The sequence below is a fragment of the Ursus americanus genome, chromosome 31 (genome assembly GCF_024610735.1).
Source record: "Ursus americanus isolate L20-20 chromosome 31, mUrsAme1.1.p, whole genome shotgun sequence".
Lineage (NCBI taxonomy): Eukaryota > Metazoa > Chordata > Mammalia > Carnivora > Ursidae > Ursus > Ursus americanus.
The window spans coordinates 15,284,118-15,300,776 of record NC_142157.1 but is presented as its reverse complement, the minus strand read 5'-3'; the positions used below and the strand labels follow the sequence as shown (position 1 = coordinate 15,300,776).

General features: G+C 37.4%; 1 protein-coding gene across 1 annotated transcript in view; it reads right to left on the bottom strand.

Annotated features, from left to right (window-relative positions):
- ARHGAP21 (Rho GTPase activating protein 21) overlaps positions 1-16,659 on the bottom strand; it is a 132,451-nt gene that overhangs the window by 61,006 nt on the left and 54,786 nt on the right. Inside the window, 2 exon segments of the mRNA XM_045786897.2 lie at positions 14,190-14,214; positions 14,444-14,623. Of these exon segments, the coding sequence (XP_045642853.2) occupies positions 14,190-14,214; positions 14,444-14,623 (205 nt within the window).

Below are 16,659 nucleotides of genomic sequence, written 5' to 3'. Positions count from 1 at the left end.
CTGTTCTGAGTTTTAAGCCAAAATAATAAAATAAAGTTCCTTTTCTACATTCCAACTGAGGCAGAAGATGTTCAACAAGAAGTAAGTAGTATGAGAGGTGGTGGTGAGTGTTAGGGAGAGTAGTAAGCACAGTGGGAAGGAGGGGGGAGTGGAAAGGCAGGGCTGTAAGACTATTTTCGTGAAATGGTCAGGCAAATCCTCTCTAACAGGTGACATGTGAACAACTACCTGAAGACAGCCAGGTTAGAGACCCTACTGCTCCCTTACCAGCAATGAAATTAGTGACTTGCTTGTGGCAGTGACTTGACAAATATTTGCTAAGTGAATGAATTAACAACAGGAAACATATTTCTAGATTTAATGATGTAGCATTCCTATACAAATATTTCTATTCTGGAAAATTATGTTAAACTTCAAAAGCAGGGATCATAACTATCACAATTAACTTAATAACTGCATCTATGAATCCCATACTTTGAATGTAGACTAGCTGGAGAGCAGTCAGGAAAAAAAAAATGGGACTATCCAGCCAGAGGGTGTCTGTGATCAAGGTCTTAAGTCATGCAGCAGCTGGGAAAAGACAGCTCAAAATCACCTAATGACAGGGTCACCTCTGCAACGTTTTCTATAGAGAAGTTTTTCCAGAGGACAGCCTAGAACATTACTATTCCAATCATGTACTTTCCTTGACTTTTTCACCTTGATAGCCCTATCTCTAATTAGCTCTCCGAGACCCTAAATTTCGTATTTCTTAAAGGTTTTAGAATGCTTCCAGAAACTCTTAAAATTGCATTTATTTTCTTGACTGCCAAAGTAACTTCACGCCTTTCAAAGTCTTAAGACCAACTCCAAAAAAATTGGATTTCTGACAGTGCCTACTTAATCCAATCAAATTCCTTTCACTTTAGATTACTGTGAAAATGATTTCCTGGAACTTTTAAAGTGAAGTTAGATTTTTTTTTTTTTTAACTCTCATCTAACTTGACCACCTGACCAGTGTGTACTTTACAAAGACATTTCCCGAATTCCTACTTAAGTCCAGGATCACCATATTTTTGCTATTACTGTCCCAGCTTACACACTTAGCAGCTATATGAAATAAGATCTCTCAATTTAAAATATGTCTGTCGCTTTGTGTTAAAAGGAAGGAGGTGAAAGAAAGGCAGGCAGGCAGATAGGAGACAATAATTTTCTTCGTCGACAGCAGAGGCACAGACATAAACATGATGAGTTGTGCAGCTTTGGGAACAGCCCTTTTGGAACAGTGCCAGGTTCAGGTGGCGGTGCCTCCCTTTATGCAAAGCATTGACTTAACAACATTGAGCTCCTACCAGGTACTTACACGGCACTGAAAATTCAACAATTAAAGACAGTTTCCTTCCTTAATGATCTTTGTTCTTAAAGTAATACATAAAAACAGTTTTCTTAAATACGATGACTAGTCTGGGCATGGGGGCAAATTTCAGTTTGTATACTCTAGTGACTAATTTTTGATAAGGGATATAACTGCCCCTCTTATTTCTGCATTTTCCCAGATCAGATCTGTGTCACTGCCACCGCCTCCCAGGATCAGGTAGAGGAGGAGAGAGAAAATCTCCGCTTGTTTATCACGTAGCAGGAACAGTCACTCAGATTAACTGTATCCAAAATACGAGTAGGGATTTTCCAGAAGAGAATTAGAGAAATTAACTGTGAAGCATCAAACAACCTACTTATTCCATCTTGTACAAAGTATACTTCCCAACCTTTTGAGAAGAACTATCACTTTCTTGCCCTCAGCATCTCTTTTGCAAGCCAAAGTTTCAAGTTCTTTCAATCTTTTCAGAAAATACACATCATAGTTTTAAAATTTACAAATATCCTTGCCATCATTGTCCTTTATTTCTGGGGTTCCCCAGTGTTTTGACCATGTCGTATTTATCAGAAGAAGATCCAGGAGCCCTCATTTCCCATGTTTTCCCACCTATCAAATGGAGAGGAATAAAATAAGTACATTGAAGTTAAGTTGTTAACAGTGAAATGTAGAATCACTTCTCTTTGTGTGTATGTGTACATACATGTGTGACATATTTACAAGCTTACACGTTTTTATATTAGGAAACATTACCCATAATAGCAAACTACAAATAATGTCGTAATTTTATTTTATCTATGTTGACAGGGTATAAAGGTTATTTTAATAAGATAAATATAAGGGTAGCAAATCTTGTAATGAAGTATCAATGTACTAACAAATTGAGCTAGTACAGGGGAATGCATAATTTATATTTGAACCACAGTGCATACACATGTAAGCTTAGCTGCCAGAAAACTGCATCCCAAAATACTATTAATATGTGTCCGGGTTACTGACCATGAGCCTTCCATTTTAAGCGTTTCTCCACCCAGCAAGCAGAAGAAAAGCCCAAGTCCTATCTAGTTATGAATCTGTACGAGATTCTCTCACATTAATAAAAACGGTAACTGGAAATAATGCTCCCACCAAGCTGAAGGCTACCTGGGTGCCAAGCAAAGAAAGGGAGAAAAGGGAAGGAAACCAATCTCTAAGAAGAGGCTATGGACCAAACTTCTTCATATAGATTTGTAGGCTAAAAATATAACAGCCTGGTTCTGTATCAAAACAAACACCAATCTATTTGAAAACAACTTTTTCATCCGAGATCTCAAAAAATCCCCAGTAATAATTTTTGAAGGTCAGCAAAGGCAAAATAGTCCAATATACAAAGAAAAACAACAACAACAAACAAACCCAAAACAAAACAAAACAAAAAACCCACTCTGAGCTAGAACCAGTAGGGGGGAAAAAAACAGAAAAGAGAAACAGACCCCACGAAAATTCCTGATAGTGGAATTACTAGACACAGATTATAAAACAACTCTGCTTACTATATTTGAAGAAAAAAAAAAAGCCTAAACATGATAAAGAGAAAACTATAAGAAGCAATTGTGTATACTTTGGTGCATTACCCTAAAGAATTTCTAACAATCAAAATTTAAAGCCCAAACTGCTAAGAAGAAAATTATTAGATATATATTGAAAGAAATTATCTAAATGCAGCTGAGGAAGACTTGAAAAAAAAGGGGGGGGGGAATAGAGAATTTAGGAGCCATGGGGGACAGAATAATAACATCTAACATTTGTTTAATTGAACCCTAGAAGAATTGAAAGGAGCATTGAAAGACAGATAATATGTGAGGAAATACTAGCTGAAAATTTTCTAAAACTGATGATAGACACCCATCGACAGACACAAGAAGCTCAATGAATTGCAAACAAGAAAAATAAAATATAATTCTCACCAAGACACATTATTACAAAATTGCCAAACACCAAAGATATGGAGAAAATCTTACAGCAGATATAAAGTTTGCCTTCCAAAAACCAATAAACCAAAATACGAATTCATACTAGCAAGAATATAAACCAAAAGAGAGCAGGGTATTAACTTCAATATGTTGGAAGAAAGTATCAACATAGAATTCTGTAGCCAGCAACAATCTCTTCCAAAAATGAGAGCAAAACAAATACTTTTCAGGAAAAAAAACAAAAATCAAGCAGAAACCCCAAGAGAATTGCAACATAACACAAAAGTAACTTGCAAGTAGAGAAAATACATAGAACTAACATGGCCTAAGGTCCTTATATCGCTTCAGAGGAGAATAAAACATGAATCAGAACTAGACTTTGATAAACTTTCATATTATAATTTCTAGGATAACCACTAAAGAATTGCAATATATTATTTAATCTTAAAAGGGAAAAGAAATACAAGAAATTCAAAATAAAATAGAAACTTCAAAATAAAGTAGGAGATTAAACAATAAATGTTATTAATTATATTAAACGTAAACAGACAAAAATTTCCAAATCTAACGATGGTGAACTAGCTTGTTTCAGAATCAACTCTTCCACCCATGGGCAACAACCAGAAAAGCTGGACCAAGTACAGGTAACATTCATGTGAAGGCAAAGGAAGCCTCCAAGGCAAGAGCACTCAAGGAGACAAGATCCCAAACAGAAGGAAGTCTGGTGAGGTGTGCTCAATGTTCTGCACTGCTTTTCACCTCAAGGTATTTTCTGCTTCCAAAGTCCTGGCTGAGGGACTGAGGAGCTGCACAGAATTTCCATCAGTCTCAAAGGGCCAGGAGGACAAAAATGGGTATCTGAGGCCAGCCAAGGAAGGCGTCTGGAAATCACCATCTGCTTTCAGATGGGGCATCCAAAGGAATACACTGTGTGAGTAGGAGTGAAAAAGAGAAAGCCCAAGCATGTCAAGTGTGCAGGTGTGCTGCACAGATTTCCTTCTTGAGAACCCGCTGTGGGGAACACAGCTGAGTGACGGCCCCAGCTGCCACACCTTTAGATCCACCACCATGTTCACACAGAGGCCACACTTCCTCACTCCTACCCAAAGCAGGATTCTGCTCAAGGGCAGTATTTGCGTGGGAGCTCCCCAGTGACCTCAAAACTGATATTAACTTCAGTCTGGCATCTTTCCTACCAAATCTTCCCTTCCCTCTCTTCTTTCACAGATGTCAGACCTGCAGTGTGATCTGAAATCTTCCCCTGCATCTCCTACTCCCTTCTTCTTTATCCTTCACAGGCATTTCTCCCAATAAATCTCTGGCATGTCTAATACTGTCTTGCCATCTGTTCTTGTTTTGGCATCTGCTTCTCAGAGAACTTGAACAGTTAAACCAAACATCAGAAAGATCAAGGCCCATCTTTAGGTAAAGGCAATCCCTGAACAGAGATGCAAAAATCCTAAATACAACAGAAAACCAAACCTGGCAATATCTGAAAAGTATCATATATTATGAAGAAGCTTGGTTTGGTCCAGTAATGCAATGCTTAACAGTTGGAAAAATAAATCAATATAATTCACTATATTAAGAGATTAAAGGAAAAAAAATAAAAGGTTTATACCAAAAGATGCAGAAAAATTCAACACTTACTCATGGGAGAGATACACAACATTCACAGACTAGAAGATTCAATTATTTCAAATGTTTTCGAATAATCAAACACAGTAACTGATATAAAACCAATTAAAATTCCACAGAATTTTTCTATAGGTGTAGAAACTGAAAAATTGATTCTAAAACTTTTATGGTATTGCAAATGGACAAAAATAGCCAATCCAATCATGAAAAACAAAGCGAAAGACTAACACTCTATCTGATAGCAACATTATTATATAGTAATTAAGATCACAATCTTGCAAAGAAAGTGACCAATGGAATAGAATAAAGGTTGGCAAACTGTGTGCGTCAAGAGCCAAACAATAAATATTTCAGGCTTTGCAGAACACATACAGTTCCTGCCGCATATTCTTTTTTTAAACAACTGTTAAAAAATATAGAACTGTTCTTAGTTTGGAAGCTATACAGAAGTGAGGCACAAGCCAACCCCCAGAATAGAAGAAAGTCCAGAAAAGAGACCTACACATATACAGATACTTTATGATCAAGGTGGTATTACAGAGCAATAGAAAGAGTACAGACTTTCACTAAGTAGTGCAGGGTTAAATGCATATTCATATGGGAAAAAATTAATCTTGACTTCATACTACATGTAAAAATAACCAATTACAGGTGAACTGTAGGTTTAATTGTGAATGATAACACAATACAGCATCTTGTAGATAACACAGGAAAATATCTTTGTGACCATGCAGTAGAAAAAAACTCTTATATAGGGCTCCAAGTATTAGCCATATAAGGAAAGACTGACGATTTAGACTACATTAAAATTGGGAACTTCCCTTTATCAAAATTACTAATAAGAAATTGAAAGGCAAGTCACTGCTGGATATCTGATGTAGATATAAGTAATAAAATCCTCATCAAGAATATTTAAAGGACTCCTACAAATTAATTTTCTTTTTAAAAAGAGCACTGATACCTAATAACCAAAAAAAAAGTAATCAACCCTATTAGTTTTCAGGAAAATTAAAATTAACCCATATTCCATACCCCTGTACAGCTACTAGAAGGACTAAAATTGAAAAGACTGACAAATGCTAAATGTTAGTGAGGATATGGCACGACTGCGACTCTCACACCCTATGACTGAGTATATAAACTGGTACAATCACTTTGAAAAACAACTCAGCAATATTTACGAAATGTAACTGTATGCACACCTATGACTCAGCAGTGTCACTCCTGGACAGACAGAACCACTAGAAATAAGCGCATATGTGCCCAAAAGTACATGTATAAGAATACTCACAGGTGCATCAGCTGAAACAACAAAACACTGGGGGAAAAATCTAAGTAAACTTGTGTATGTTCTCTGTTTTATATCAACTTTAATGAGGTATAACTTACCTATGATAAAATGTACCCATTTCAAGTGCTCACTTCCTAAGTTTTGACAAATGTATAATCCCATGTAACCACCACCACAATCAAGATATAGAACATTTCCATCATGCCGGAGACTTCCCTTATGTGCTTTCCCAGTCAATTCAGGCAACCATGAATTGGTTTAGATTTATCTTTCCTCTCATACAAATGGAATCAGACAGTGTGCTTGGTTTCTTTCATTCATCAAAATGTTTTTGACAGGAAAAGCATACGCAACAAAAGAAAAAGTACAGAAATTAGATTTCATCAAAATTAAGAACTTTTGTGCATCAAAGGACATTATCAGGAAAGTGAAAAAACCATCTACAGAACGAGAGAAAATATATGCAAATCACATATCTGATAATAATCTATTCTCTAGAATATATATAGAACACTTACAACTCAAAAACAAAAAGACAAACAACCCAATAAAAAAAATGAGCAATGGACTTGAATAGACATCTCTCCAGAGAAGATACACAAATGGCTAACAAGCACATGAAAAAACACTCCCCATCACTAGTTATTAAGGAAATGCAAAGCAAAACCACAATGAGATCCCACTTCACATTCACTAGATTGGCTATAATTCAAAAATGGAAAATAACAGGTGTTGATGAGGATGTGGAGAAATCAGGACCTTCATACACTGCTGATGGTAATGCAAAATGGCGCAGTTGCTGTGGAAAACAGTTTGGCAGTTCCCCAAATGTTAAACAGAGAATGACGATAAAACACAGCAATCCCACTCCTAAATATATACCCCAAAGATTTGAATGCAGGGACTCAAATACTTGCATACACAAGTTCATAGCAGCACTAATCACAATAGCCAAAAGGGGGAAACAGTCCAAATGTCCATCGATGGATGAATGGATAAGCAAATTGTGGTATATACATGCAAGGGAGTATTATTCAGCAGGGAATTACCGATACCTGCCACACACAGACAAAACTCAGAAACATTACACTAAATGAAGAAGCCATCTGAAAAAGGTTATATAAAATATCCAGGATAGGTAAGTCCAAAGGGACAGAAAACAGACTGGTGATGATCAGGGACTCTGGGGAGGGGAGAACAATGAATGACAGCTTACTGGATACAGGCTTCCTTTTGGAGCAATGAAAATGTTTTCAAAGTACATACAGGTGGTAGATGTTCATACTTGTCCTTTAATTCTGTACTAAATGCCATCAAATTGTTCACTTTCAAATGGTGAATTTGATATTCTATGAATTTCACCTCAATATAAGAAACGGTTTTTGAGATTGATCCACAAGGCTGTGTGTACCCCACGGCATGGATATACCATAATTTGGTTATCTATTCATATGCTGATGAATACTTAGATTAAATCCAGGTTTGCTGATTATGAATAAAGCAGCTATGAATATTCCTGTAAAAATATTTTCGCAGGCAAATGTTTCATTTATCTTTGGTAAATACCTGTAAGTGCCCTTATCATTTCATAAAAATAAGTGAAAAACATCAAAAACAGTTCTATCAGTCATAAAGTGCATAGGTATCAAAACTATTAACCACATCAAAGATGGAAATCAATTGCAAATATTAAAGCAATGGTGCTATATCCTTGCTGCTGAACAGACTTATGCCAATAGGACATGTTCCATTATGAAGATGGAGAAGCTAATTAAAGAACGAGTATGAAATGCTAATACTAGGTCAGCCAAACCTGCATCTGAAATTTGAATTAGGATCTTCTCAGACTCTTTACCTTTCAAGGGAACAGAACCCTCTTTCTTACACATTTCCAAGGGTGAATTATGAGAGTAAAGAATTTTCTGAGAAGTCATGGTAGAAACCGGGAGGAAACCCTAGAACCACATGGCTTGAGTTTGTAAGTCCAATACTGTCCCGTGCTAGTTACTTAAACACTTCATGCCTCCGCTTCCTCTTCTAAAAACTGGAGGTGATACCATCCACCTGAGAAGGTTGATGCAAAATCTCAAGACAGTGCTTGGCACATGATAAGTTAGCTGCCGCCACTGCCACCACGATACCACCACTACCACCGGCTCCTCCTCCTCTTCCTCCTTCTTCCACATCATTATCATCTCTACTTCCTAAAGTATCCTCAAGTTAATGTCAGACACCTGCGGATATTCTACTGAATGGTATTAAAAATTAACAAAAATACGTAACTAATTCATATATTTACCTACCTACCAGAGAAATTCAAATCGTTTGAACTGTCAATACAGTTAAAAATGGGTCCCCAGGGGTTTAGTTAATGCTCAAAGACATCAGAGAGACCCAAGGAACTCACTTACTATTGCCACAGTTTAGAAATAACGAAACACGCTTCTATTGCCCTACTCCACACTATAGACCATGGACCTACCCATAATAAGAATCTGCTCTTACAACAAATTTTCAGGTCCATTTTTTAGTGTTATATTATTCTGAGGGGATAGGTTTTCAGCCTATTAATGGAAATTAGTGGCATAAAATATACTCAATTTTCTCAGCTTTCCAGAATTTACCACTTCATTAAATGGAAGAATGTTTGATCTCTAAGCATAGCAGGTACTGTGTAGCTGGCATAAAATGATGAACTGGCCCAATTAGATTTTGTTCTCAGGAATTTGGAAGTATTGTGATGAGAGAGGAAGGAAGAAAGAAGATACAGTGAGGGCTGCACCTTATACAGACGCCGGCTCATGAGAAAATCAGGTGTGATTAAAATTAACTACGAAAGTCATTTGGACCCTCCAGTAAATACCAGAGTTTGCTCTTTGGAAGATCAAAGCCAAGATTTCGTTGTTGTTACTCTCTGCATTTAGTAGCTTTCCAGGTCCTAATTCTGGTGCCTGTGGCTCCCCAGGTCTCCTGTTGCTCTTGACATTGAATTTGGAGATGGCCTGTTGGTTTTTTAGAATTAACACATCTTTCCTGATGTGCTTTCCAGAAGTTTCTATTTCTTGCCACACTAAAGGAGCCTTGGTTAAAAAACCTGAACATAGGCTACAAGAGCTGTCCAGTAGGAAACGAATACAATCACAAAATACAGATTTTTACTATGAGAAAATTTATAATATTCCCAGTTACTCTTTTTCTACTATTAATGCTTAAATATAGATTTTAATCCCAAAGTAGAAATCCAACAGTTACTTAAATACCTAACAAAATGATAAACACATTTTAAAATACTGGAAATGTCCCTACAACTAAACTGAGACAGAATTTTTACTCAGGGAGTAAGTAGAAAAGAAATAATAGTAATTACAAACTTTCAATTATACTTATTTTGATTATTTACATATATCTTCTCCAGAGATTTAAGGGACAACAGGACGGCAGCATTATCTACAAGCAATTATCACCAAAAAATATTTTTCTACTTTGATGGCCTTTTTCTTGTAAATATTTGCATCATATTTGCATCATAATACAGAAAACTAATCAACAAGAAAAAATGTTAAAACACAAGACAGTACACATATATAGTATATAAGAAACAGAATGGGAAAGTTGGGGAAGGAGAATCATCAGAAAATTAAGCGGCAAAAGAGATACCACTAAATTGCCAGAAGGAAAGAACACTAAAACAAAACCTTTCAACTGTTTCACAGAATTTTGGCATTATAACAGGATCTCTTAGGAGTTTGAATAAAATTCTGGGAATTACTTCCTCTCCAGTGATTCTAGGCTTTGACTTAGATCATGACACTGGAGGCTGGGATTCTATTTCATTAAAACAAACTTTACATAAAAGGATTTCGTAACCTCACTATGCTTGAAAATAGGTTTTAAGAGAAAATGAAACTCTAAAATAAAAAACATAACATTCATTTGAATTAAAATAATAAACTAAATGTAGTTTGTCTCTAAATAGGCTGCATTCTCAAAAGAAAATTTTTTCACATAAAATACGTTCTTATGGTCGACTGATGGGTTGAGTTGAAATGGTATTATGAGTGCTGTAGCTTAGAAAAGCAGGCCTCTGCGGACTAACCCGTGACCCCACTACCAACTGGGATGACAGGAGCAAACCTCGGTCCTGGGAGGCAAAGGAGGCAGAGCACTCAATGAACCTTCTGAGTCCACTGCTAACCAGGTATTCAGAATTGAGTAATAAGTGATGACTGCTCCCATAAGATGTTCGGGGCTTCTAAACTTAGGATATCTCTGACTTTTATATGAATTCTTTGTCCTTAAGTATCCACAAATATGGAACAAACTTCTTTGTCTTAAGATTTTAGTTATTTGAGCCCCACTGAGAAGAGAGCCCCAAGCAGGGTTCCATTCCAGGACCCTGGGATCATGACCTGAGCCGAAGGCAGATGCTTAACCAACTGAGCCACCCAGGCACCCCTAAACGTCTTTGTTTTTAACTTTCTCAAGGCAGAGAAATATCACAGAATTTCGTAACATACTAAATATACCCTATTTCATCCACTAATTCTTGACTTTATGTAAGTCAAACTATTTTTAAAAGAGCGTTATTCAATTATTTTTTTAATTTTTATTTTTTTTTAAGATTTTATTTATTTGATAGAGAGAGACACAGTGAGAGAGGGAACACAAGTAGGGGGAGAAGGAGAGGCAGGCTTCCAACTGAGCAGGGAGCCCAATGCAGGGCTCAATCCCAGGATCCTGGGATCATGACCTGAGCCGAAGGCAGACGCTTAATGACTGAGCCACCCAGGCACCCCAGCGTTATTCATTTTAAAGATTTATTTATTTGAGAAAGACAGCACGCGTGCGTGTGAGCAGGAGGAGGGGCAGAGGGAGAGAGAATCCTCAAGCAGACTCCCTGCTGAGCATGGAGCCTGACGCAGGACTCAATCTCACAACCCGGAGATAATGCGCTGAGCCGAAACCAAGAGTCCAACACTTAACCGACTGAGCCACCCAGGCGCCACAAAAGACAGCACTATTTTTAAACAAAAATAAACAAAGAAAAGGAAGTAAAGAAAAGAAAGATGGCAGAGTTAAATAGAGATGAACTTCAGGGTTCGACACCTGGGCTGGAAGTCCAGCTCTCTACCTTAGCAGTGTGATCTTGGGCAAGTCATTTCACATCTTTCTCGGCCTGCGTTTCCTCATCTACAAAATGGGAATACTGTCTCACACCTCTCAGCATTATTATGAGTATGAAATATGACAATAACATATACTATGATGACTGGCATGGATTAAATCTTCAACCAAACGATGAATATAATTTATCCTGTGCATTACAGGACGCTCTGCGGCCTCTCTGGCCTCTACCTTAGATGACAGTGGTACTGCCCCCACTACCACCAATCGCGACAACCAAAAATGTCTGCAGATACTGCCACGTGTCCCTGGGGAGCAAAGCTGTCCCCAGGTGAGAAGTCCTTTATTAAAAGAGACCGGACCTTGGGTTTTGAAATCACCTTACACGGAAGATACATTAAAAAACAGCCATCTGAAGGAATGGGACTAAGGATATTATCTATTGTACTACTCTTTGTTTTCCATTACGAGGGCACATAGGGGAAATTTGTCTCAGGCTTCAGTGCAAACAGGATGCTGTTTTCTTATGGGTAATGTGAATCCTTAACTAACCATATTATCGATTGTTCTCTGGCCACCAGAAAAGCTCAAAAGCAAATTTATAACCCAGTATAGGATGTACAGCACATATTTATGTGTAATAAATCTCCCAAAAGTCCATTTAATTCATTTTTTTTCACCAGGAACTATTTAATCTTATTTTTTAATCTTACTACCATACGTTTATTTCTCCATGTGGACAGAAACCCTTTTTTGAATGAGGTTAGGTAAACATTAATAAATAACATAGGTATTTAAACTGTAATATTCCCCCAGCAGATTACTCTTCTCCGAATATGCTTCTGTTAGACCTATATCTAGTTTTCCCTCCAAGCGTTTCAGTCTATTCTCTCTAGTCAAAGCAAAAAACTAAACCCATTCACTCCAGTGAGCTATGTCAGATAAATAATCTGCATAAAGTTTTAGAACTGTGTCTCTCTAGATTTATTAGAAGAAAATTTCTCCAAATGGAGAGCAGAAGAAGATGGGCATGATATTCTAGATGCTTCCCAGGCACCAGCACATCATTCTGCGAGATGACGGGAAGACAGAGGACCCTCATCCTCTTTTCTCTTGCTGATGCTGGTTTTGTAAGTTTTCCCTTCCTTACTAACACCTGTTTCTAACCCGTGCCAAGTAACATTTGGAATTCATCCTGATCCCCAGTGTATGACAGATGGTGACGCAAGACTGGCCCTTCTTGCACAACAGAGACAACTATGCAGGGTCCTTCCTACCTGGCCCTGTACTCACAGATGACTTTGATAATGCCAAAAGAAACTGCTTTCCTCTCATTTAACCCTCAGCATAACCATTCTGGGACCTCAGATCAGATAGGGGCGTTACAAAGTTTCATCGACAACTGAGTGGATGAACAGGCGAGCGGATAAAGAACCTGTGGTATATTCAAACAAGGGACAACTACTGAGCAAAAAATAAAAAGCACTGTTAGTACCTACACATACAATGTGGTGGAACCTCAAAAATTACTACCCCAAGCAAAAGACACAGAAGAGTACATACTGTATTATTCCATGTAAAAGACCTTCTAAAAGAGACAAAACTGAGCTACAGTGATGGAAAGCAGATTAGTGACTGCTTAGGAACAGCAAAGGGGCACAAGGGAACTTTATGGGATGATGAAAAGGTTTCTCGTTTTTACTGAAGCATATAGTTAACATACAATGTTACATTAGTTTCAGGTATAACACATAGTGATTCTATTAAAAGGTTCTTTCTGGTATCCTACCTTGATCGGGATGGTGGTTTCACAAGTTGTGTATTTATCGAAACGCACCTGAGGTATAACTATACACTTAAAATAGGTGCAAATTTGGTATTCTTATTAAAAATGTGTAACTTCCAACTAATGATGAGACAACACCAGACAAAGCCAAACTGATGGGCAATCTATGAAATCGCTGACTGGTACTCTTCAAAAGTGTTAAGGCCATGAGATACAAGGATAGACTTGAGGCGTTGTCACAGAGTAGAGGAGACTGAAGGGGCAGGACAACTGAATGCAGCATGGAATCCTCCATCCCCTCGAGGAGAAAGACTGGTAAAAACCCAAATAAAGTCTGTAGTTTAGATAGCAGTATCGTACCAATGCTAATTTCTTAGTTTTGTTCACTGTGCCGCGATGTAAGTTGTTGAACATGAGGGGAAGTCAAATGAAGAATATACGGAAACTGCTATTCTGGCAACTTTCTTTTGGGCTCAAATTATGCAGAAATAAAAGGTTTTTAAATGGATGCATTTTATTGTATGTAAATTTAAGCTTATTAGAGTTCACATAAAATTAAAACAAAAATCTGTGGACGTTATTAAGAAATATCCCTATCCCCAGCCTGATTCTCCTTTTAAACTCATTAAACATAATGCTGAAGTCAGGAGTAAGATTAACAAGAAGACCCAAAATACTCTACTTTTCAATATTTGAGTTAGTAAATGTACTAGATAAAACACACAGCATTTCTTACCTAAAAGAATTACTAAATTTAGAAGATTATTAATGAAATAAAAATATCAGAATTAGCTTCCTCAGAATCATTTATGTTCCCCCACATAAATACTAATATATAATTAACAATAAAGTTATCACATGTTCAAATCATGATGAGACAACGGGATCCATAAAACTCTGAAGCTCACAGTAAAATTATTTCATTTCTATGACTCTCATATCTAAGAGTTATACACGTGGACTCCAAAAACTGTATCAGCTCATTTAATATTACTTAAAGAACAGAAAAACATTCAGAGAAAAAGTAAAACTTTTATAGCATACCTCCTCTGTTGCCATTTTCTTCATCCTACAAAATAAAAAAAATATATCCATATATGAATACTTATTTATAAACTCTAGTGAGATCACAGCAAGGCTCAACTCAATTCATACCACCCTCCCCAAAGTGTGCCAATACCAATCTCAGAGGATGGAGCTTTTGTACACAAGATAGGAGGGGAGGCTGACAGGAAGACGAGGAGGAGACAGGAATGATCTTGTGGGGGTTTTTTCAAGTTACTTTAATTGTTTCTTACCTTATATGAAAATTGAATTGCAGACTCTGGGGGATAAACAATAAAATGCCTTAATGTAAAACCAAAGCCTTGAGATGTTCTTTTCAACATAACTGTTTTGGGACCTGGCCAGGAGAATGTTTCATCTTCGGACGGTGATACAGTTTCACTTTGTTCTTTTCCATCTTTACTTTTTGATACCTAAAATAAAAAGAAATTTAAAAGTTAACTCGATAACTCAATATACTTTCTCACTTAAAAAAAATGATATGTAAAAATGTAGTAACCTGAGCGCAGATATAAACGGAAGGGAGAAAAAAGAATCATATTCTTTGTATTATAACAAAGCATGCAGATCGTGAAAAACTATTTTTTTTTTTCCTAGAAAGGGATGCTATGGAAGTTAATCAGAAGCAAGAAAGAGCTCTTGGAAATGAGAAATACAATGGCTAAAATTTAAAATGCAATAGAAGGAATGAGGCTAACACCACGAAATAGAAACTATGGAAGAAGAGACATGAAACTCTTACTAAGTAAGAACACTAAAACTGTTACCAGAGTCCAACAGAAACAAAAGATAATTAGAAACTAATAGCTCAAGTTCTGAGCACAAATTCAGTATCCACATAGATAATCCTTCCACTATCCTGGCCACCCAGTATTTTGATCTCCTCTCCTCCACTCTTGGTTTTCATCTGATCGTAACTGAAAACCTTCTCCACTTTCAAATCAAAGATCCCACTCTTCATTCTCTCTCATTCCTCAGCTCTTCTAAATCTGGAATCTGGCGCTGCCCCTCCCACCTCCTCCCTGTCCCTCACACCCCACGTTCTCACTTCCCCCGTAAGCTAGCTGCAATTCGCTCCTTTGCCTTTCTCATACTTCCTCAAAGTCGCCTGACAAAAGCTAATGCTGGATAAATAATTAACATTGCCTACCCTGGACCTGTACCCAGGCAGCCGAACATGAGTTTTAAAAAAAAAAACAAAAAACTAAGCTGCTTTCACTCTCCATCAACCTCAAGGGAGCCTTTCAGTGTTGTCTGTCAATAATACAGTCCTCTCCAGTCCATTCACGCTAGATGACTACTTCTTCCCTTCTCCCCCATCCTCACTTGTAGCTAATGACCCTGCTTTGTATTACACTGAAAAAACAGGAGGCATGAGATGAGAACTTCATCACTGCCGTATCTACTCCCTACCCACCTACCACCTGCAGCGGGGTCCATGTTCTCCCACCTTCCTTCCCGTTACAATCCTGCTCCAATGGCTCATTCTTCTAGGCCCCTACCTGTGTACTAGATCCCTCCTAATAGTCAAAGATGTGGTTCCCACAATTCTCCCCTCTCACATCACCTATCTTCTCCACTGCAATCCTATCAGCACACACACATTTTGTGAATTCTTTAATTTTAAAACAACAATAACCACAAAACCATGGAACCACATAGCCCTCTCCAGCTACCAGCATGTTTGTCTGCTGATCCTTTAGAGCAAAATTCCTTGAAAGCTGACTATGGTTGCTCTCTCCAATTCTTTTCCTCCCATTTTCTCTTGGATCCCCTTGTCTCCACAATTCCCTGATACTGCTCTGGTCAACGTCATCAATGGCTTCCACACTGCTAAACCGAGCAATCCATTTTCCGTTCTTGTCTTATGTGACATATCAATTGGCTCAAGGATCACTCTGTTCTTCTTGAAAATTTTTCTCCATTTGACTTTCCATTCTGATTTTATTCCTAACTCACAGTCTACTTCATCTGTCTTCCTTGTTACTACTTCACCTGCTAAACTTCTGAACCTGGGAATACCCAGGGCTCAGTCCATGGACTTTTCTAGCTCTACTTTGTCTTTTGGTGATTTCATCCAGTCTCATGCTTTAAACTCCATTTATGTACAGATGACTCCCAATTTTTATCTCTAGCCCAGATATCTCCCCAATCTAATAGATTAGTATCTCAAACTTACATCTGCATTGCTACTAAGATTTTGTATTAAATTACAACTCCAAGTTCATCTCAGCAGTTCCGAAATGTCACCTTTATCAAACAGCAAATACTGGAATGTGCTTAATTTAATTTTATTTTTTATTATGTTTCACTAGTGAACCTATCTATTCCTTCACAATGATTTGCTTCATATGGAGGTGTTAAAACTTAAAAATGCTCTTGAAAGCAATTTTTGCACGATAAAAAATGTATTATACTACAAAGAAAATAAATGAGAGACTTCTAAATT